Below are 22,820 nucleotides of genomic sequence, written 5' to 3' on the forward strand. Positions count from 1 at the left end.
CTAGACATCCTATTCGATCTCCTGAAAATGTCATACTTTGAAAGGTTTCTTATGAACTGAGATTCATGGCTTCTACTCGATGAACTTCTAAGGGAACCCCAAATTATTCCGCAAACTGGTATACATATGATTTAATAAGGAAATTATATGGCTTTCCAATTATCTACATGTCATGTAGCATCATCTGGTAGTTTTGTATTACTGAGCTTTCCGAAGCTCACTATATTACTCAACATTTCAGGTTAAACGAATTGTACCAGTGCAGCTATCGACAACAGTAAGGGAGTTCTTCCGGCGTTGTTTTCAGAGTATGATACATGTGATTAGGGGGCATGTAATTGTATTTTGTTTTATATACGAGTCTGGAAATCTATTTTATTTTTAAATAGTGATAAATGATTTTATAAGTTTACATGTTCTAATAAAAAGTTTTAAATTTTCCGCTATTTTTACAGTGGGTCGCTCCGGTGGCCCTGATGTGACAACCCATATCGGATTGGGTTATCCGCATCGGTCTGGGGGGTTACATTTAGTGGTATCAGAGACATGGTTTGAGTCAAAAATTTTCAAGTTAGACCGGCCGGTCGAAAGTCAAAATATGTCTGATAAGTACATGCCCCTAGACTACAATCGTACCTCTCTGAGCTGGAACTACAAGGTTGAGTCTCTATCTGTAATGAGTAAACCGAAGTTCTATCCATTAAGGCTATACTTGTACAAAAAGGAATGCCAGTAACATCTGTCTAAACGCTGTGAAGTACCTCACGATCCATATAAGAGTTATTTATCTGAAAAATTTTGACTTGACTCCGGAAATGAAATTTGGATATACTACTACTCTATGAGTCTATTCCCATGACAAAGACTGAATTAATTACTCAAGTAAATTTTCGTTCGGATTCTTTTATTGAAATATTGAAAATTTATGATAAGAATGTATACTCAGCTGGTTAAGGATAAGTGGAGGAATAATACTTTTGTAAAAGCTATTGAAAATTTGAAAGAACTGTTGGAAGTTTCATTTATGCAATTATGTGACATGAATGAATTTCGAGGACGAAATTCTTTTAAGGAGGGGAGAATTGTCACACCCCAATATGGGGTTAGATTTATTTTAGTTTAAAATATGTGAAAGGATATAAAGTATGATTGGTAAATATTTGTTTAGCATATTATTATTTTATTAATCAAATTGAGGGCCACTCAATAAGTGATATATTTTTTATGTGAAGATAATGCTATTGCAGACAAGGTTAGAATACATTGTTTTCAACTTTCACTTTCGGCCAGCTTGCTTTTGTATCCACCAAAGCTGGAAATAAATTAAAGAAATTATTTGCTTTGTCATTTCCAACAACAATATCCATTCTTATAATAAAAAAAAATATAGAAGTCATTATCGAGGGAACTAAAATTTTCATAAAAAAAGAGCAGGTAAACAACGACAAAAGAGAGTTGGGAACGTAGGGACTCTCAAACTTGTGAGCAACACGATTAAGCGATTCTTCAAAAAATTGAGAAGGAAGGCTCGGCAAAGAAGCCCACGCTTTTGCTTCAAAACAATGTGTTGAAAACAGCGATGCATAGCTTGAAGTGGACATCAAGAAAGAGCCATTGAAGTTCCTCACCTGGAATGCTAACAGTTTGCTCCTTCAAGTCAAGAACAATTGACCCGAGTTCTCCAATTTTGTTTCCAATCTTGACCCTGATATCATTGCTATACATGATGTCTGCAGATGATGGAAAATATGTTATGAAGGGTGTTACCACGGTGCATGTGATTACCTAATCAAACCCCAAGAGGTGCAAACAAGAGAGAATTCTAACGAAAGTTTTGGTTCTCGGTTCCAATGATCTAGACCACCGTTGAGAAATAGCAACGGTGGAGATGTTCCCAACAACAAGGCGACCAACATATCTCGAAAGTGACTCCATCCATCGACAAACGCCGGAGATCGGGGAGGTTAAAGCTCACGATGGCTGAAACTTCTCTTGTAAATTTACGACTATTCATAGAGTTTCTCGATGATTGGAGTCTGTATTCTTGACGAGGAGACCAAGATGCTTAACTGGTGGAGTTACGGATTAGACCGACGACCGGCGACGGTGACCATCGTGGTGGTCAACGCGTTTGGTTGTTGGTCGATGAAGCTTTCTTGCTTCACTTTGAGAACACGGTAAGCTTAAAGAAAATTTGAATATATTAAATGTGTTGAAATAGAAAAGTAAGCAATTGTACAGAGCACACGTGATTTTGGAGATTTATTGATTAAGTGAAAAAGGGGTAAATTGCAAAGTGAATCATCCAAGTTTGGTAAAAGCTAACCTTGTTTTCTAGCTTCCATATTGTTATGATTATGGCATATTGGTTTCAATAAGATCAATTTAGTCACTGATTTTAGTAATTGAATATATATAGTGGCTCCATAAGTTTTTAGTTTTATCAATTGGGTTTCCAAATTTTTAAAAGGATTTTTAATAAGTTATTTTTATGGCGAAAGAAATTATTTTAGATTCGAGTTCGTATATTTGATGGTATGAAGTTAGTTTTCGCCAAATTCGAACCAGTAAGCTGTTTTTCACTGATTTATCATCCGATTCGATTCGTTTATCGTAATTAAGCTCCGTTTTTGATATAATTTATGTTGATATGTATCTGAGGAATTATTGGAAGTTGAATTGAAGATCAAAGGCGTTCGAATGGAATTTTTATGGTCGATCAATATTGCACGGAAATCGAGGTAATACTTTACTACCTCTTTATGCTTTATGGAACAGGTGAATATTGGTAAATGCATGATTAAGATAATGTTGGTCTCATTTTGTGTAGTCAATTAGTTTCTACACTCGATCTGAATATGGTAAAAAGGGTTCAGTAATTGATTATGGTTTAGATGATTTTTATAAGAAATTGAGGGATTGTTAAAATTAAATTACAAGTTCTGTGCTTAGTGATAACGAAATCAACATGAATTTGTAACTTATAGTTTTTTTCATCAAAGGTTAAATGTTAAAAGTACTTGGATGGGAAATTATGATAATACTCTGATAGGGTAAAATTATGAAAATACCCTTAAGTTGTAAGATGTCAGAATTGTTCGAAAGGACTGAAGTAAATGATAAGATTGAATTAAATAATAATACCGGATGGAAGGAAATGATTGAAACATTCTAGAATTATAAAATGACCAAAATACCCCTGGAATGGAAATGACTCAAGAATGTCACCAAACTTAGGAGTGAATGTATATACTCAAGCTTTGAAATGAAAAAAAAAAACGTTGAACACCAAAATAACCAAAATACCTTTATGACCTAGAATAAGTAAATGTCTTGAATTAATTAAGAAATCCAAATAAACATAGATGTTGTGCTACCAGTAAAAGTTGTGGAATGCAACTTAAGTGATCAACCAACGTTAGTGCTATATCATTACCTGAATGATATAAGTACCACTTGAATGTTTGTTCATCTTCTAAAATTTGGATCGATGATAATTCTGGAAGTACTTGGCTCAGCTCAACTCTAGAGCGCATACAGTACTAAAAAGTGGGTATTCGTGAGTCAAATCAACCACGAATACCAGAATGACTTTATTATATGAATAAATTAAACTGAAATGAAGTACAACGTGTATTTGAAATTCAGAAACGTCTGAATTATTCCGGAAAACTTTAAAGTAATCGTGATAGACTTGTTTACTAAACGAACTAAGTAATATCAATGACTGAGGATTAAATAGGTGATTGGATGAGTTTGGTAACCCTGTTGAACTTACATGATGAATTGTCCTTATGGGTTATGAGCCATGGATCAAGTACGTTCGTATTTCCTGATATTGTTGAAACGTGGAAATGAAATAAAGACCGTTGGAAGATTTATTCAGTGATGATTATGAGGATGATCTATGGATCTATATTATTGTATTAAAGAGTGAATACACTAGAAGGATAATGAATTGACTTGTTGACATGCATCAGTTTGGGAGTTGTGTAACTTGAGTTGTTTGATAATATGATCGATAGTCATAGATTGTAAATGACTTGAATCTTCGATTCTATATTTTCATCTAAAATCACTTCGGTAATGTTGGAAAACGCAAGTAACGCAGAAGGAAAAGATTTTGAATACCTCATTTGGTTCAATTAGGTTGAAATCATATGAATTCAAAGTATATTCCTGAATACCCCTGATTGTTTGGGTAGTGGAATCACTCACAGTAAATCTGAATTTAGAATTATTATGTATAAAGGTTCCTGAACGTTTTCCTAATGCACACAAAAATATAGTGGGATTCTAATGTATCAACCTTAAATGTCTGGCTAGATCGGTTAGTAATCGATTCTCCTCAATAGGACCTTGTTCCTGGTCAATTCTAGAATATTTCAATCATTTCCTTCCATCTGGTCTTATTATTTAATTCAATCTTATCATTTTATTCCTCAGTTATTGATGTTACTTAGTTCGTTTAGTAAACAAGTCTATCACGATTACTTTAAAGTTTTCCGGAATAATTCAGACGTTTCTGAATTTCAAATACACGTTGTACTTCATTTCAGTTCAATTTATTCATATAATAAAGTCATTCTGGTATTCGTGGTTGATTTGACTCACGAATACCCACTTTTTAGTACTGTATGCGCTCTAGAGTTGAGCTGAGCCAAGTACTTCCAGAATTATCATCGATCCAAATTTGAGAAGATGAACAAACATTTAAGTGGTACTTATATCATTCAAGTAATGATATAGCACTAATGTTGGTTGATCACTTAAGTTGCGTTCCACAACTTTTACTGGTAGCACAACATCTATGTTTATTTGGATTTCTTAATTAATCCAAGACATTTACTTATTCTAGGTCATAAGGGTATTTTGGTCATTTTGGTGCTCAACGTTTTTTTCTATTTATTTCAAAGCTTGAGTATATACATTCACTCCTGAGTTTGGTGACATTCTTGAGTCATTTCCATTCCAGGGGTATTTTGGTCTTTTTATAATTCTAGAATATTTCAATCATTTCCTTCCATCCTGTCTTATTATTTAATTCAATCTTATCATTTATTTCAATCACATGTTCCATAAAGCATAAAGAGGTAGTAAAGTATTACCTCGATTTTCATGCAATATTGATCGACCATAAAAATTCCATTCGAACGCCTTTGATCTTCAATTCAACTTCCAATAATTCCTCAGATACATATCAACATAAATTATATAAAAAACGGAGCTTAATTACGATAAACGAATCGAATCGGATGATAAATCAGTGAAAAACAGCTTACTGGGTTCGAATTTGGCGAAAACTAACTTCATACCATCAAATATACGAACTCGAATCTAAAATAATTTCTTTTGCCATAAAAATAACTTATTAAAAATCCTTTTAAAAATTTGTAAACCCAATTGATAAAACTAAAAACTTATGGAGCCACTATATATATTCAATTACTAAAATCAGTGACTAAATTGATCTTATTGAAACCATTATGCCATAATCATAACAATATGGAAGCTAGAAAACAAGGTTAGCTTTTACCAAACTTGGATGATTCACTTTGTAATTTACCCCTTTTTCACTTTATCAATAATTCTCTAAAATCACGTGTGCTCTGTACAATTGCTTACTTTTCTATTTCAACACATTTAATATATTCAAATTTTCTTTAAGCTTACCGTGTTCTCAAAGTGAAGCAAGAAAGCTTCATCGACCAACAACCAAACGCGTTGACCACCACGATGGTCGCCGTCGCCGGTCGTCGATCTAATCCGTAACTCCACCACTTAAGCATCTTGGCCTCCTCGTCAAGAATACAGACTCCAATCATCGAGAAACTCTATGAATAGTCGTAAATTTACAAGAGAATTTTCAGCCATCGTGAGCTTCAATCCCCGATCTCTGTCGTTTACCGATGGATGGAGTCACTTCCGAGATATGTTAGTCGCCTTGTTGTTGGGAACATCTCCACCGTTGCTATTTCTCGACGGTGGTCTAGATCATTGGAACCGAGAACCAAAACTTTCGTTAGAATTCTCTCTTGTTTGCACCTCTTGGGGTTTGATTAGGTAATCACATGCACCGTGGTAACACCCTTCATAACATATTTTCCATCGTCTGCCGACATCATGTATAGCAATGATATCAGGGTCAAGATTGGAAACAAAATTGGAGAACTCGGGTCAATTGTTCTTGACTTGAAGGAGCAAACTGTTAGCATTCCAGGTGAGGAACTTCAATGGCTCTTTCTTGATGTCCACTTCAAGCTGTGCATCGCTGTTTTCAACACATTGTTTTGAAGCAAAAGCGTGGGCTTCTTTGCCAAGCCTTCCTTCTCAATTGTTTGAAGAATCGCTTAATCGTGTTGCTCACAAGTTTGAGAGTCCCTACATTCCCAACTCTCTTTTGTCGTTGTTTACCTGCTTTTTTTTTATGAAAATTTTAGTTCCCTCGATAATGACTTCTATATATTTTTTATTATAAGAATGGAGATTGTTGTTGGAAATGACAAAGCAAATAATTTCTTTAATTTATTTCCAGCTTTGGTGGATACAAAAGCTAGCTGGCCGAAAGTGAAAGTTGAAAACAATGTATTCCAACCTTGTCTGTAATAGCATTATCTTCACATAAAAAATATATCACTTATTGAGTGGCCCTCAATTTGATTAATAAAATAATAATATGCTAAACAATTATTTACCAATCGTACTTTATATCCTTTCACATATTTTAAACTAAAATAAATCTAACCCCATATTGGGGTGTGACATCAATACCTTTGAATGATATGTCATGTTCATGCAAAATTATAAAACATTTAATAAGACATAGTTTTCAAACTCATAATTTAATAAGATCGAACTCATAATTTTCAAAATAGTAAATATGGGGTAACAAACTCGTGGCTCGACTCTCAATTTGTTTTAAAAAAAGTCCTCACTGGAGTCGCCAAGCTGTCGACACCGTTTTTCCCCCGGGTGGGGAAAAGATCGATATTGTCTCGGGGGTTTTCTCTTTAAAATGTGTTTCAAAATGTAAGGAGTAGTCACCAATTATTTAAGGTATGATTGGTACACCATAAAAACCGGGTGATTTTAATAAAACATTTTATTTTTATCAAAATACCAAGTTTTAAGGTCTGTAAAAATCCAGAAATTGGGTTTAGGAGTCAGTTACGCGTGGGGAAGGATTAGCACCCCCACAAGCACCCAAAAAGTGGTACCTAGTTGATTACCCTATAATTAAAATCGAAAATTTTGAGTTTGATCCTTATTTAATTTGAACATCATTACGGATGCAAAGTTGAAATGGGTATTCATTTATTAAGACCGATAGCATTCACTCCCAAGTGTAAATGCGGGAGATCAACTATTGTTCCTAATAACTGAATATTTCCTCGTTTTTAGAAAACATGATGCAGTCTTTGAAATGGATGTCGACCTATTTCGAGAATCACCGGTAGTCACCCCCTTAGCATACTTGTGGGAGATGTACCATTAATTCCCTAATAAGTGAACATTGCATTAGGTTTAAAATAACAATACAATCAAACAAATTTTTATTTAATCCTAATTAACTAAGGTAAATTAAAGATTTTTTCTAGCTTAAGGAGTCAAATTATGAAATTAAAGGAACATAGAAGCTCAAACCTAAAAATGTAGGCTCTAATATTAATCCTATTTGATTTTAATAAATTATCGAATCGAATAACCGAGATGGTCCCTCGACATTTACGCGAAGGCTGACTCGGATTATTCCCTAAATTAAGAGGACTATATTAAAATTTAACTAAAAGTGGAGGTTCTATTTAACCTATTTAATTATGTAAAAATTAAAACAGTAATAGAAATTCGAGGACTAAATGTCAAAGATCTACATTATTGAGTTCTAAAAGATTTAAAAGCCTAAGGACCTAAATTGATAATTTTTAAACTTGAGGACTAATTTAAAACATAATTCTATCTAAATTATTAAACCTAAAGTATTTTTAGAAAATATTAATTATTAATAAATTTTAAAAGCGAGCAATCGATTTGAGTAATCGGGCATCTTATGCGAAAACTCTACTCGAATTACTCCCTAATTAAAATAAATGTGAAATCCTAATTTCTAAGCTTGATTCGAATATTAATCTAATTTAAAACTAAATCTAGAATTAAATTATTAAATTAAATAAATAATAATAAACTTAATTGGAATAAAAAATAGTACAAAAAATAAAAAACAATAATAAAATAAATATAAAATAAACATAAATTAAAGGACCTAATTGGATAAATATAAAATAACAACGACTAAAATGCAAGAAAATAAAAGTTTGCGACTAAATCAAAAATTAAAAAGTGACTAAAATGAATAAATTGCAAATATCACATCCAAATCATAATAATATAAGAAGTAGAACCCAATCAGTGGCTAAAATGATTAAATGTAAAAACTAGTGACTAAATTCGAACAAATCAGACTAATAATAGTGACTAAATTAAAATAAAATAAACAGAATGATAAAAGTGAAATAAATTTGAAAAGAAAGGTCCAGTGACCAAAATGCAAAAACACGACAAAGATAGGGGTACATGGACTGCGATTTGACCCTAAAACTAGTGACTAAAATGTAAATTTGCGCCTAAAGTTACAAGGACCATTTTGTGATTAACCCTATAAAATATATGAACAAAACAAAAAGCTCTAAGAATCTGGGGACCTGATGCGTGATTTACCTTTTTAAAAAAAATACAAACTATTACCCCTATTTACGTAAATCAGCCAAGAAGATTATCAGAGCTTTAAACGCACTCGGTCGTCACTCACCGATCCTCACACGTCGGCCACCGGGTCGGTGACCAACCTAAAACAATCGGTGCCCTCGACCATGACCGTAGGAGGACCGACCGATCTCCTATTCCTCCCCGTTCAAACTCTCTATTTCGTTCTTTCTCTCCCCCACGTCAAGAGGCTTGAACCCGACTCTCAACACCTACCACCAAGCCTTTGTTACTCCCTCACGATCGACGTCAACTGACCAGTGAAGACCTAAACGACGTAAAAAGGGCCCCCAACTTTTGCTCATCACTTACAAACCAATCCCCGAAAACAAACTCCCAACGTCAACCTCTCGGCCGAAACTCCCAAAGACCCCTGAGGTCATCGTCGGCCACCAACCACTAAAGTTTCTTGGCCGTGAGGTGGCCTCCCTTGCACACCGGCCACCGCTCAACAGTGGCCACTCCCTTTGCAACCCATGAACCTCGAAAACCAAAAGAAAAGAAAATGAGCAAGGAAAAAGAAAGTAAGATGGAGAGCAAAAACCAAGTCAATGAAAACTATATATTCATTCCCAAATTTTCAGGGAAAAGGGGAATGTGATTTTACATGGGATGGTTTGGGTATTTATAACCCCAACTACTACAATATATATATATATATATATATATATATATATATTACATACATAAAATAATAAAAAAGAAAAAAATGGTGGTTACAATTCTCATTAATGCTTCATTAGGTCATAAATTTTCAATTATTCACAATTCAAACAACTCAAAAACTCAATTCAAACAACTCAAAAACAAATGAAAATAATTATTTTCTTCCCCTTTAATTTTTTTTGGGTGATAAATGAAGGCAAGAAATAGTTCGTGATCTCTGCAATGTCGCAACTGTAGTTGATCATCTAGTTGTTGTATCTTGGGAGACAGATGACCAACGATCCCAAGTACCATAGGAGTAGCCTAAATTTGTATTAAGAAAACTACATAGCCGTAGGCCTCAACTTGTTTCCAATCCATTAATCTGTTAGAAATCAAGTTTTCATTTCTTAATTGTTCCTTCTGATTTTTTAATACAATATTTTTAATTTATTTTATTTTTATTATCTCTGATTATTATACTTCTAACTATCTTAAGACAAATTTTATCTTCTATCTTTCTGAAAAATTTAGATGATTCGAATATCTTGATGAAATTGAGATAAAAACAAATCAATTTGTTTTCGGGATTTATCATGTTGTTTTAACAGGTTTGCTTAATCTTAAAGTGGACAAATCTATTTAATAGAAATTGTCGTTAAAATAACGTTGATTACTGATTTTGAAATGTTGATTTTGTTTGATAATAAAATCTAAAATAAACAAGAATAATTTGAATCTGTGCAATGGCTGTGTAATGGCACATGAGACTTTTGCAAACTACTTTGCAGGCTCACGTAGGAATCCAGACATGGATTAGTGCATTGTAATTTGTCTTTTGCAAATGTATATAAACCCTTGTACGTGCTTGTAAACATGGAACAATTTAAAAATTAATGTGATTCTTTTTATATTATGTTATTATGGGGAATATTATTATAGTAAGATTTCGCTCATAAAAATGCATGTAAGTATTAATCATGATACTATTCATGATATTATTGTTATCGTATTATTACCATATAAATTTTGGTCTTTTAATATGGAATATTAAATATGACATGAATAAAGAGTATCTTTGGTATTTATAATTATTATTAAATATTATAGTAATTATTGATTGTGTTTTGAAAACACTATAAATTTTATTATAATACTAATAATTTCTTTTGAGAAATTTTGTAAATACAAACAGATTCGGAGTTTAATCCAAGGCTTTTGATTATTGGGTTTCCAAAAGTAAAATCAAATGATTAGTTCCTTTTGATTATTGTATTAGCAAAAGTAAATTCAAAGGATTAGCTTCTTTTGATTATTGGGTTGCCGATATTAAAATCAAAGGATTAGTTTCCTTTGGTTACTGGGTGAGGAAATTAAAATCAAAAGATTAGTTCATTTTGATTACTAGGTTGCAAAAAATTAAAATCAAAGGATTAGTTCCTTTTGATTATTGGGTTTGGAAAATTAAAATATAAATGATCAATTTCTTTTGATTATTGGGTTGCTAAAATCAAATGATTAATTCCTTTTATTTTTGTTTGTTAAATAGAATATATAAAATTGAAAAAAGGAAATAAAACATTGTATTTATTTTACCTTAAAATCATGTGTTGATTCTAACTTTGTAAAGAAAATAAATTGGTGAATTTATTTTATTGAAAATCTTTAATGATTATAACTTTGTAAGTAAAATAAATCGTTGAATTTATTTTCTTGAGAATTGTGGATAATTATATTTTATTAAAAGGAAATATATTAAATATATTTTATTGGGAATATTGTTTGATTTTATAATGTAAAAAGGAAAAAATATTGAATTTATTTTTCCTGTAAATCTTATATGAATATGTTTTATAAAAGAAAATAAATCGTTTAATTTATTTCCCTGTTTTGTAAAAAAAACGTTGAATTTTATTTTCCTGTTTTATAAAACAAAATAAATATTTGAAATTAATTTGTTGAATTTATTTTCCTAGAAATCTTATATGATTTTCTTTCGTAAAATAAAATAAATCGTTGAATTTTATATTTCCTGTTTTGTAAAAGAAAATAAATTTATTTTACTGAAAATCTTATATGATTTTGTTTTGTAAAAGGAAAAGAATTGTAGAATCTGTTTCTTGGAAATCTCGATATGTTTTTAAAGTAAGATCGTGAAAACAAATTTTATAAAGTTTAGAAGTTTAAATTAAAATTTTGGGGAAAAATTGAAGAGTTTAGTTTACATTTTCCCCAAAAAATTAGGGTCTAACTAAAATTTTTGAAACTTTGAGAGATTTAATAAGAATTTTTTAAATTACGTGAATGCTTTAATTAAGAACATTCAAAAAAATTAAAGTTTAATATGAATTTCTAAAACTTCTTTTGGGGATAAATTAAATTTTTAAAAAGATTTAAAGGCCTAAATTATAATTTTTCAAATTTTGAGGATCGTGGCCCCTACTAGTTCTTACTATGTTTCCTCTCTGCATATCCTAATATTTTTTTGTTCTTAACCTATAATATTAAAAAAAAATTCTTTTACTACCAAAATTGTTTGATTTATGGTTAAACCTAAGATTTGAACGGCCACATTTTAAAGATTTTGATATCTTTCATTTTTGGTATTCGAAATATAACTTTTCTATTATTTTCTTTAAAAAAAAACCTACGATTTCAATTGAAATTTATCCATAACAACTATGTTTAGACATGAGTGTATCTAATCAATATATATAAAAGATCATAATCTCGAACTAATAAAAGTTGTTTTGAAATTTGAACATCCACATCTTAAAGATTTTTCTTCTTCTAATATTTGATATTTAAAAAAAATTAAAGGGTAATCTATGTCAAATACCACTTATCTTTATGCTCGGGATCGAAAATGCCACTGACGTTTCAATTTTGGCAATTTTAGCACGGACGTTTATGTTTCACTTCAATTTTGCCACTCCGCCGTTAATCCGTGAACGACACGATGACATGGCGTTCGAATGCCGTGACGCTGATGACATGGACGGTTTATTAAAGTTTTTTAGTCCATGTAGGATCGTTGTTGGCATTTCATTGGTATTTTGTCTTATATAAATACCTAATTTAACCCTAAATTACCCTATTTGCTTACTTTCTCCTCTTATTTTCAGCAGCAGAAGAAATAGGAAGAAGGAAGAAGAAAGAAGTTTGGCGGTGGAATAAACAGAATAATGGAGCAAGCCCTTGCATATCCAGTATGTGGTGTTGATATCCGACTCAACTAAGGACATCATGGTCCAATGATAATCCCAGGAGAAGATTTTTTGGTTGTAAAAACTATGGGAGTTTGGTTGTACCCGGTTGTCGATTTTTCTGCTGGTTTAACCCTCCTATGGCTCCATGAGCACGCGTTGTTTTTGTTGGATTGTTGAAGAAAATCAAAGCAACTGAAATTAGGAGGAGGAATGAGAGAATTATTTGGGGTGTTATTTTTATTTTACGGTTTGTATTGGGTTGATACGTAAAACAAATGGTGATGGTGAAAAACTTTTAGGGTGGAATTTGTGATGATAGTACTTTTTGGATTGTAATGGGATGAAAAATTGAGGGTTAAAATTTTAGGATTAACGGGCTTGTGCTTGTTAAAAATGATGGTGTTTGTTAGATGGTTTTGTAAAATTAGCTGCTGATCTTTGCTTGTTAAAAAACTTGATGCTTTGATGCATATAATTTTTTTATCTTTAAAATGTCAAACATGAATGATAAACAAAACAAATTTCATTCAATAAGAGTTGTGATTGATAATCAACACATGTGTACAAGAACATAAAGTGCACATAAGCACTTAAGTATCAACCTATAAAACCTAGCAAAATATGAAACAAAATATCAATGTGAATAAACACATGTGTTCAAAAGACATAGTTCATAAACTTAAGTATTCAATCCAAAATATCAACCCAAATATCTAAGTTCTGAAATCATCCAAATAAAATTGGAGAATATCAACCTATAACATCCTTGGTCGTTTTGCAAAAACAGTTTGACATTCTTCTTGGGAAGTCTGGGTTATAGTGCTTAACTGGCTTAATTGTTGGCTGGCAGTCACATATTCTTGTGAGTGTGGCATCCATCTAACTGACATTACATTTTCTGTTTGCTGGTTGGTTGGATAAAATGTGTGGCCTGGATTAGGAATGAAGTCAAATGGAGGCTCAGCTTGTGATGATGATGGTGGTTATGATGATGCAGCTTGTGATGTTGGTTCTTGTGACATTGCAGCCTTTGATGATGGTGTAATCCTTGTTGTAGTTCTTCTCCTAACCTGTAGTCATAAGTGTACCAAAATCTCAAAACATAATTGTAATTGTGATATAAGGTTAAAAAATAATAAGAAATATATACATGTAGTTTTCTCCGGATGTTCCTTGATTCAACCCTTATTTCGTTGGTTTCCCTTGTTGAGTTGAAATTAGGTCGCCTAGGTGGCATGTTGCCTCCATCTATCCCTTTACAGGTCCTTTGGTTATGTCCAGGTTGACCACACATCATCAGACCTTTCTTGCTCATTGTAGCATGAGAATTTGTAGGCTTATTTGCTTCCTTTCTCCTCTTTTTTTTAGGTCTTCCTCGTGGTCTTCTAATTGTTGGTGGTATAACTGGTTCACAAGTGGTGTCAGTTAGCCACTGATTGGGGCCTCTCATGGGTTGAATGAAGTGACTATAAAGTTCTCGTTGAGTGGATACAAAATAAGAGTCGTGAACATAAGCTTCAGGCCTTTGATTATTTAACACCATTACAGAAACAAAATGTATGCATGGGATTCCTATGAATTAAAGAATTAAAAGTGGTTAAATTAATAAAGTAAATGAGAAAAATATTGTCACATAAGACACTTGATACAAACCAGTGAGATCCCACTTCCTACATGAGCATGAATGATTTTCTAAATCAATAGCATGCTAGTTAGATGGTCCAGCAGACACTTGATATTTTTGACCTCCTGCGTGTGTAGGCCAACACCTACACATAAAAATGAATCAAGAATAAATAACTTAATTGGAAACAAACTTAACAGTACCTACACATTAGTAAGAATAAATAGTTTAACAATACCTAGTGGACTGTTGAATTGCAAGTTCAATTTTCTTTTGGATTCTTGGACACAAACTTCCAGTGTACTTGTTTGCAACTTCCTTATTCTTGGCAATATTTTCCATTATCTTGGTTCTAATCATCTCCATTAAAGTCAAAACTTGTTTATCACGAGCTTCCAGAATCATCTTGTAACAGAACCAAAAAATGACTTAGAATCATATTATAATATAATCATATTTAAATAATTTTATTCATTTTACCTTGTTAAATCACTCAGACAAATTGCTGAGAAGCATGTCTGATTTACTCCTTGGGGAGAAATGAGATTTAGACCATTGGGCAGGGTCTTTTGCATTCAACCAATCAAAGGATGGTTTTGATAATGCTTTCAGTTCATCAATTGCATCTTCAAACTCTTTTTTGTAGGTAGCTCTAGCTGCCTTCCACAATGCATCCTTTAAGTTCTTTCCTTTGAATTGAGCATTATTCTTAAAGTTGGAGTACAAGTGTCTCACACAAGTCCTATGCTCAGCATTAGGTAAAACATACATCACTGCCTCAACCAGTCCCTAAAAAACAAGACACAAAGTATTAGAAAAATTGTTCATAATAGAAAGGAATAATTAATTAAAGGGTAAATCAAAATTACCTTCTGCTTGTCTGACAAAAATGTGATATTATGGGAGGTTTTAATCTCCAAATCAATTTCCAACAGTAACAGAAACCAAGTCCAAGATGATTCATTTTCACTCTCGACAACAACATAAGCAATTGGATAGATGTTTTCATTACCATCAATACCAATAACAGCCAGAAGAGTACCTCTATAATAGCCCTTAAGGTGACAACCATCAATGCTAATTATAGGTCTACAACCTTTAAAACCTTATTTGCATGCTTGTAAACATATGTACATTCTTCAAACACCCTATTATCCAATTTTAGAATGGTTGTGCTTCCAGGAATAGAAGACCTCATTTCTCCAAGATAATCATATATCTTTGAGTATTGACCATTGTGACTCCCAATGACCATATCAAGAGCTAAGTGCTTAGCTCTCAAGCATTTACTCAATGGCATTTTATACACATGATCTTCTAATACAACCTGTCTTAAAGTTGTAATTGGGTACTGAGGATTAGCCCTAAATTTTTCAAGATTTGTTTTAGCCATCCACTTATAGGTTGCATTTTTATTTTTAAAACCCATCAAACAATTATGATCTCTTACATAAGACTTAATCTGCTATGAGGTGTTTGTTTCATCTTTTCGATCAACCCTTGATGCCCAAATATACCACGAACACCCTTCATTGCAAACAACATGCACCCTAACACTGTAAGTTCTTTTGAATATGATATCAACCATATTCTTAATCCCATACTGCCTGACAGCCTCTTTGAACTTCAACTTATCACCAAAAATCATTCCAACTTTAAAATATGGGTTTTCCATATCAGTTTCATCATTAAACTCAGGGCATCTATGTTTTCCTCGACCATCAAAGTCAGACTCAGAATAAGATTCATTTTCAGTATGCAATGACTCTACTCCATCGGTTTCATTTTCATCATTCAAAGATGCATTAATATTTCCCTCATCTATATTGTTTAACCCATTAAAATCTCTTTCAAAATCTACACCCACATATACCTCATGTATAGACCCCTCTTCCTCACTCGCATCATTTTCACTGTATTCAAAACCACTTATAGAAGAATTAAAGTCATCAGCAACATATTATGTATCTTCTTCAGAGTTTAACTCGGTTATGAATGTTTCATAAGTTTCATGATTTTCATGCATTTCAGTTATAACAATTTCATGAGTTTCAGTTGCATTGTGATATCTGGTTTCATTGGTTTTGTTCGAGAAGTTTGCTTCATTTTCTTCTAAGTACAAATGAATGTGCCTATTTCTAGGCATATCTTCTAACATGCTAATGATATCACAATCTTTTCTTAAGGGCTTAACAGTAAATTTATGCCCAAAATGTTTCCAAAACAAATGCCACAAACCAGAATAACCTAACTCTTCCATAATATCATACATTTCAGCATTGACATACTGTCCACATGGCACATATCAATAAAACTTACCTCATTTCCAGTGTATTTAAAACAATATGAATTTACCATAAAGCCACCATGGTGCATAACAATTGTGAAATATTCAGATTCTCTACCTGTCAAAATGCATTAAAAATCAGTCAGCATTAAAAATTAACTTTACAATACTGGTGGTCCCCTTACACTACTTTTACAACACTGATAGCAAACAAGTAGACAAAGCCAGTAGACGGACCATCATTAACTTGTAAAAAACTAACATTTGGGACCACCATTGATGACAACTATAGAACAATTAATCATACATGCAGCAAATTTGATGCAACAACCACCGACCATAAAAGGTTTAAAAATACCCAACATCCAGCAATATACATTTATATGGATAAACTATTCATTCAATACAGTCATATGCATTGGCATAAAAATCATGCGGGAAAGCAACAACAATCATATTTTATACTCTTTTGGAATACAACAAATAGTTACATTGATATGCACCGCCATAAAACACTGTCACTTCTTTTGGAATACAACAACTATGCATTCAATACAGTCATATATGCACTGGAATAAAAATCATGCGGGAAATCAACAACAATCATATTTTAGACTCTTTTGAAATACAAAAGCAGAAATAAAACCATATTTAAGTTACATAAATAACGAAGAAAACAACAAATAGTTAGAGATAGAGTGTTTTCATTAAAAAACCCTAAAATTATTTCGAAAAAATCTTTAAAAAATGTCAGTGGCTTTTCAAATGCCATTACCGTATTTCATGTTCGCCATTCCTTTCGATAGCGAGAATCGTTTCTCCATTTTGCTTTTGCAGTGACAGATGAAATGAAGGAAATCTTTTTCAGTGATAGAGAATTTGTAGACTCTTTTGGAATACAAATGAACAAAATGAACGGAAACTTCTGGTTCATTCATCTGAGGGGTTGTATTTGGGAAACCAACGCAAAGTTTTAATTTTGTTTTTGGAATACTAATGAATTGTTTAATGGGTTTCGGGAATAATGAAACATAAAACTATAAAACTACACCGTTTTAGGAATACAAATAGTCATTGGCAAAACTACGTCGTTTTACTAAACTGTCCATGTCATCGCCGTCACGGCATTCGAATGCCATGTCATCGTGCCGTTAACGGATTAACGACGGAGTGGCAAAATTGAAACGTCAGTGGCATTTTCGATCCCGAGCATAAAGATGAGTGGTATTTGACATAGATTACCCAAAATTAAATCCTACGATTTATATTGAAGTTTATATCTCACTGTTTTATTTAAATACAATAATATTTTCTTTTTCGCCTTTTAATATGATTTTTACAATTTTATTTTCTTTTTCGCCTTTTAATCTGATTTTTTTATTTGTTACCACTATAGTTTAGTAATTAGTAGCGGTTAAGTAATAATTTTTTAAAACTACTAGTATATGATCTATTAATCGACAATTTTGGATCAAATATTACAGAGGTAAGAGCGACTCTCCCAATCCAGTTTGCTCCAATCGCAAATACTAGGATTCGAACCCTAATGGTTTTTTAGAAAATCTAATATTCATCCTACTAAATCAACTAGTTGTCGGTAACAATTAATTAATAGTTAGTTACTAGTAAACTATAAAATAATAAATATATATCATTATATTGAACAAGTTTGATAAATACAAAATTTCTATTCTTCTTTACTCTTCCAGTCATATTATGGTATTAAAGGCGTATACACTCATTCTTGTCCGGGACTTTGTTCTAAGTTATATATATATTGTTTTTAGAAAATATATATGGTATAATATATAGTATATTATTTATTATATAGTTTTTAAAATCATGTTTAATATATATAATTTTTGAAATCATGCAGGTTTTGTATATTATATAATTTTTAAAATATATAGTTTTAAAATATATATAGTAAGGGTTCCCAATAACATGCTCACCTGACCTAGTGAGCAAGCTGTCGAAGCCCAAGAGGAATCCTAATAAGCTTGACCCGGTAGATTAGGGTTCTAACATTTAGTAAGGGTGCCCCATCAGCCTTGGTCGTTCGATCTGGCCTTTTCATCAAACAACTAAAAACACATCAATGGTCACTATCCAACAGCGCATGGAGGCCACGTGCTAGTAAGGTCACCAACCGACCAGGATTTTCGGAGCGAAACATAAGCAAAAGGGAAAATACTTCCCTGATTTTTCAATTAACTTAGTGACGAAGTACGAACGTGCAAAATCCCCAACAAATCAGGAATGCACCATCATGTTATAACCTGAAACAACCCCATCACGGGGCTATATATACACAAGAAAAGCTATCGAAAAGGATAAGAAAAAACATAGCACAACAAAAACAAAGAAAATGCATAATAACCATAACAAGGAAACAAATATACAAAGAAAAAAAAGTTCAAAATCAAAGGAAAAAATCAAAGCCCAAAGATTTGTTTCATCGAAGGTCGTCGGGAATGCGTAGAAGCCTCGTAGGGAAAGAAAAAACACCGAAAGTTGAAAGGCTCACCAGAAAAGGTAAACTCAAAACTTCGAGTTTAGATCTACGTCGGTGGGGTATTTTTGGGATAGTCGAGCCTCAGTTTCATGTTCACGGTGTTAGAAGGAGTATTTTGGGGGTAATTTAGGTTTTTCGGTCACCGGTGGCAGCGGATAGAGTTCCGGTCGGGGTGACAGGGCTTCGACGTTGGGTAACCGGATCTAGGTCGATGAGGAGAGAAGGGAGATAGATTTTGAAAGGGAAGATGAGAGATTTGAGTGAAATGGTTAAAATGAAATAAAATGAGGCATTTTTGGGCATTTATATACCAGGGATTGGAGTGCAATTAGAACTTTCTTAAATTATGCACGCAGTCCCTGTACTTTCGATGTTTAATTCATTATATTCCCTTGTTTCAATTTAACCCTTAAAGTTTATTTCTTTTCAATTTAATCATTTTTATTATTATTATATTTAACATTAATTTTATTCTTTAAAGGGGATGAAAATAATTTTCAAAGTTTGTCAAAGGAAAACAATTCAGATGGAAGTTTTAATTTTAAATTTAAATTTTAAATTTTGCAATTAAGATAACCAAAAAATCAAATTGGTACCGAAAGGGCAGTAAAAGGGTGTTAATCCTTCCTTGATTGTAATCGACTCCCGAATCTGACAAATATTTGGTAAGTTGTATATTAGATAACGGTAAGTTATGGTATCCGATCAACCAAATTAAAATGATTGATGGCGAATCCATCACACGAAATTAAGTTGAAACCCGATTCCGTGACCACCCAAAGGATAATTACGACAGTTTGGCGACTCCATTAGGGACAGGTGAGAGAGTCAAGCCAAAGACGATTCCCATTTGTCTTCCTAAGTGAAAGTTGTAAGTTTAGATTATAATTTATCTTTTCGATCCTTTTTATATACCTTTGATTATTATTTTTCAAATAAATAGTTGGACTAATGGGTTTCTAATGATTTTAGGGCTTTTTTTAAAAAAATCAGCTCAGGCTCTATTCTCGAGCTCCAAACATTTGGGAAAATTGGAAAAATGAAAAGAAATCTAGGTTTTGCCAGTGATATGGTGATATCATACACCTGTATGAACCTCTAATTGAGCCTTAGTGTAATTTTGGAATATGAGATATAGCTTTACAATCAACTAAGAATAAATGGTGCCCACAATTGAATAATACATTACCCTGTTACATTATGAGGGAATCAGAATGGACTGGGTATTCATCAAATACATCAAAAGTCAGCCTTTCAAGAATGGGTTGGCAAAGGTTGCAGGGGTTGATAAAAAGTGGGTAAATGATCGAATTCAACACAAAGGTAAAGGAGAATGAATTTCTTGGACTCACATCAAGTAATTAATGAAAAATCATCCAATAGATGGAAGGTGATAGATCTTTTCACATTGGTATCTACGGCCTGATTATCTTCCACAAAACTTTGGGATACATTGAGGCAGCTATGGTGGAATTATTCGAACAACTACCTAAGCGAGTGAACCCTGCACCAGTAATCCTAGTTGAGACCTTTCGTTAATTAAACCACTGTATAAGGGTTGGTGGATGACATTTTATAAGATGTACACAATTACTTCAGTTTGGATTCATAGTCATTTTTGGAAAACTAATGGGATTTCCTACCATCGATTCAACATGACATAATCACCTTTGGAGGAATTCCTTACAAAAAAATGGTGAGAAGGCGTTCCAAAGGACAAATAAGCAAAGGTATTTACGCATCTACAGAACAAATACATTGTGTGAAGAGCCGCTTGACTAGCTCATAGTCACATTCTTTATTGGTATGGAGAATAAGGAGTAGTAATCTTACTTGGGTTGTGGGGAGGAGTTGATTATTCACTGCTTTTAACACTTCGGTAGTATGGGGCACGACAGTTTGTTCCAGTCACACATGAGATATCTGAATCCGAGTTTGCATATCATGAGGATAATTACAATAAGAAAGTCAAAGAGTTGCTAAATCATGGAAGAAGATATTTCGTACATATGTTGTGGCTGCCAAAGACATGCTTACTTCAAACAATATAGAATGGAGGAAGTTGAGGAAGAATGACATTGTTCTCATACTAGATCATGAAGACACCTAGACCGTGGAAGAGCATCTCAAACCAGTTGGCTCTGAGATGGAGATAGCAAAGAGGGAATTCAAAGCTCAAAAAAAGAGGAACTGAAATAAAGATTGAAAGAGTATGAAGCTGAAAAGTTCTAGTAGAAGTTGGACGCTGATACTCAAAAGGACCAAGTAGACAGATTGGAAAAGGAACAAAAGAAAGTCTGTTTTGAGTTGGAATATTTGAGAAAATGGTATCAAGAACAGGTTCATAAAAAAATCAGCTTGAAAAGATCTTCTGAGTATTAGAGAGATGAAGCCACCAACTTGAAGAGGAAATTTAAGGCGCAAGATGACAGGGAAGTGCTGAAAAATCAACTAAAGGCTTCTCAAAGATAGTTATCAAAAAGCCACCACTAGAATAAGAAGCTGAAGACTACGTTAAGTGATTTAGAGGGGTCCCTTCAAAGGAAACATGAGCAAGATAGTAAAACTATAGCCGAATTAGAGAACATTGTGGAAAAATTCAAGAAGCAGGCAAATGAACTACAAGTAGTTCATTTTCATCGAGGACTCTAATGGCGTTTTTGTCAGGAATAGGCTCAACAAAGGGTGAAGGCTAGGGATGCATTCATTCATGATTTCTTAGAGAAGGTACAAAAAGTATTACGTCACTTGTGCGGTTTGGCAAGAGAAGATGGGGTGGTTCGACAAGGCATTCAGTCAATGACAGATGAAACAAGAAGACTTGTCCACCTATTAGAAGTCGTTCGGGGTCTAGAAGATATAGCTAGAATGTACCTTTGATTTTTTTTAGTTTCTTAGAAAGAACACTTTTGTCTCAATAAAGATTATTTATAATAGCAGACACATTTTGGATCAATGCCTCAGAAATTTCTTGCATCTTGCATTTTTACATATTTTGCGTTTTGCATTTCTTTACATTAAAATTAACTAACATAAAATGTCTCATCAAACTGAAATTAAAATAAGTCAGAATCATCAAAATACCTTAGATTCTATCATTGGGAACCAAGATTCATTGGTTGACCAGATTGTTGTAAGGTTTTCTGGCCTGAATCAAATCAATGCTCCTGGGGCAGGGACATCTAAAGGGGTGGTTGTACCACCTACTTTGCAGTTAGTTATTTCACCTGGAATCTTACCAGAACTTTAACGAGACACATATGCTACAAAAGAACAAGCTTTTGTAACCAACCCTTAAAATAATTCGAATGATTATCATGTTCCAGATTTTGATGAGGAAGGCAAATAAAAGAAGATGGAGGAAAATATCAATCATTTTGAAGATCAAATAAAGACAGTTAAAGGAGAGGACATCTATTATGGAGTTGATGCTCTATAACTAAGTTTGGTCCAGTATTTGATTCTTTCTCCTAAGTTTAAAGTCCCAAATTTCGAGAAGTTAGATGGGAACAATTGTCCCTTGGATTACATTACCATTTTCTGTCGAAATATGACAGGATATGTCAGGAATGACCTGCTCCTGATTCACTATTTCTAGAAGAGTCTGGTGGGTCTGTCATCCGGTGGTATAATCAGTTGAATCGTACTCACATCAGGACATGAAAATATCTTACCAAATCATTATTGGAACAATACAAACACGTGAATGACATGAGACTAGATCGTGTTATGCTGCAAAGTATAGAGAAAAAGTATAACGAAAGTTTCAGGCAATATGCA

The 22,820-nt window shown here is 32.9% G+C and overlaps 1 protein-coding gene across 1 annotated transcript; it reads right to left on the reverse strand.

The window, feature by feature from the left end:
- Positions 1-14,727: 14,727 nt before the first annotated feature.
- LOC120213560 lies at positions 14,728-16,562 on the reverse strand. Its single transcript, XM_039211665.1, has 5 exons — positions 16,558-16,562; positions 15,756-16,151; positions 15,344-15,602; positions 15,108-15,293; positions 14,728-15,027 (listed from the first exon to the last, which is right to left on the reverse strand). The coding sequence occupies exons 1-5, from the start codon at positions 16,560-16,562 to the stop codon at positions 14,728-14,730; spliced, it is 1,146 nt and encodes a 381-aa protein (XP_039067596.1).
- Positions 16,563-22,820: the final 6,258 nt, after the last annotated feature.

This window comes from Hibiscus syriacus, unplaced genomic scaffold (assembly GCF_006381635.1).
Source record: "Hibiscus syriacus cultivar Baekdansim isolate YM2019G1 unplaced genomic scaffold, ASM638163v2 tig00110030_pilon, whole genome shotgun sequence".
Lineage (NCBI taxonomy): Eukaryota > Viridiplantae > Streptophyta > Magnoliopsida > Malvales > Malvaceae > Hibiscus > Hibiscus syriacus.

Coding starts and splice junctions, on each gene's coding strand:
- LOC120213560 (XM_039211665.1), bottom strand. Junction 15,294..15,343: donor TTTACAAGCATGCAAATAAG/GTTTTAAAGGTT, acceptor TGTCACCTTAAG/GGCTATTATAGAGGTACTCT. Junction 15,028..15,107: donor TTTTGTCAGACAAGCAGAAG/GTAATTTTGATT, acceptor CTTGTTTTTTAG/GGACTGGTTGAGGCAGTGAT.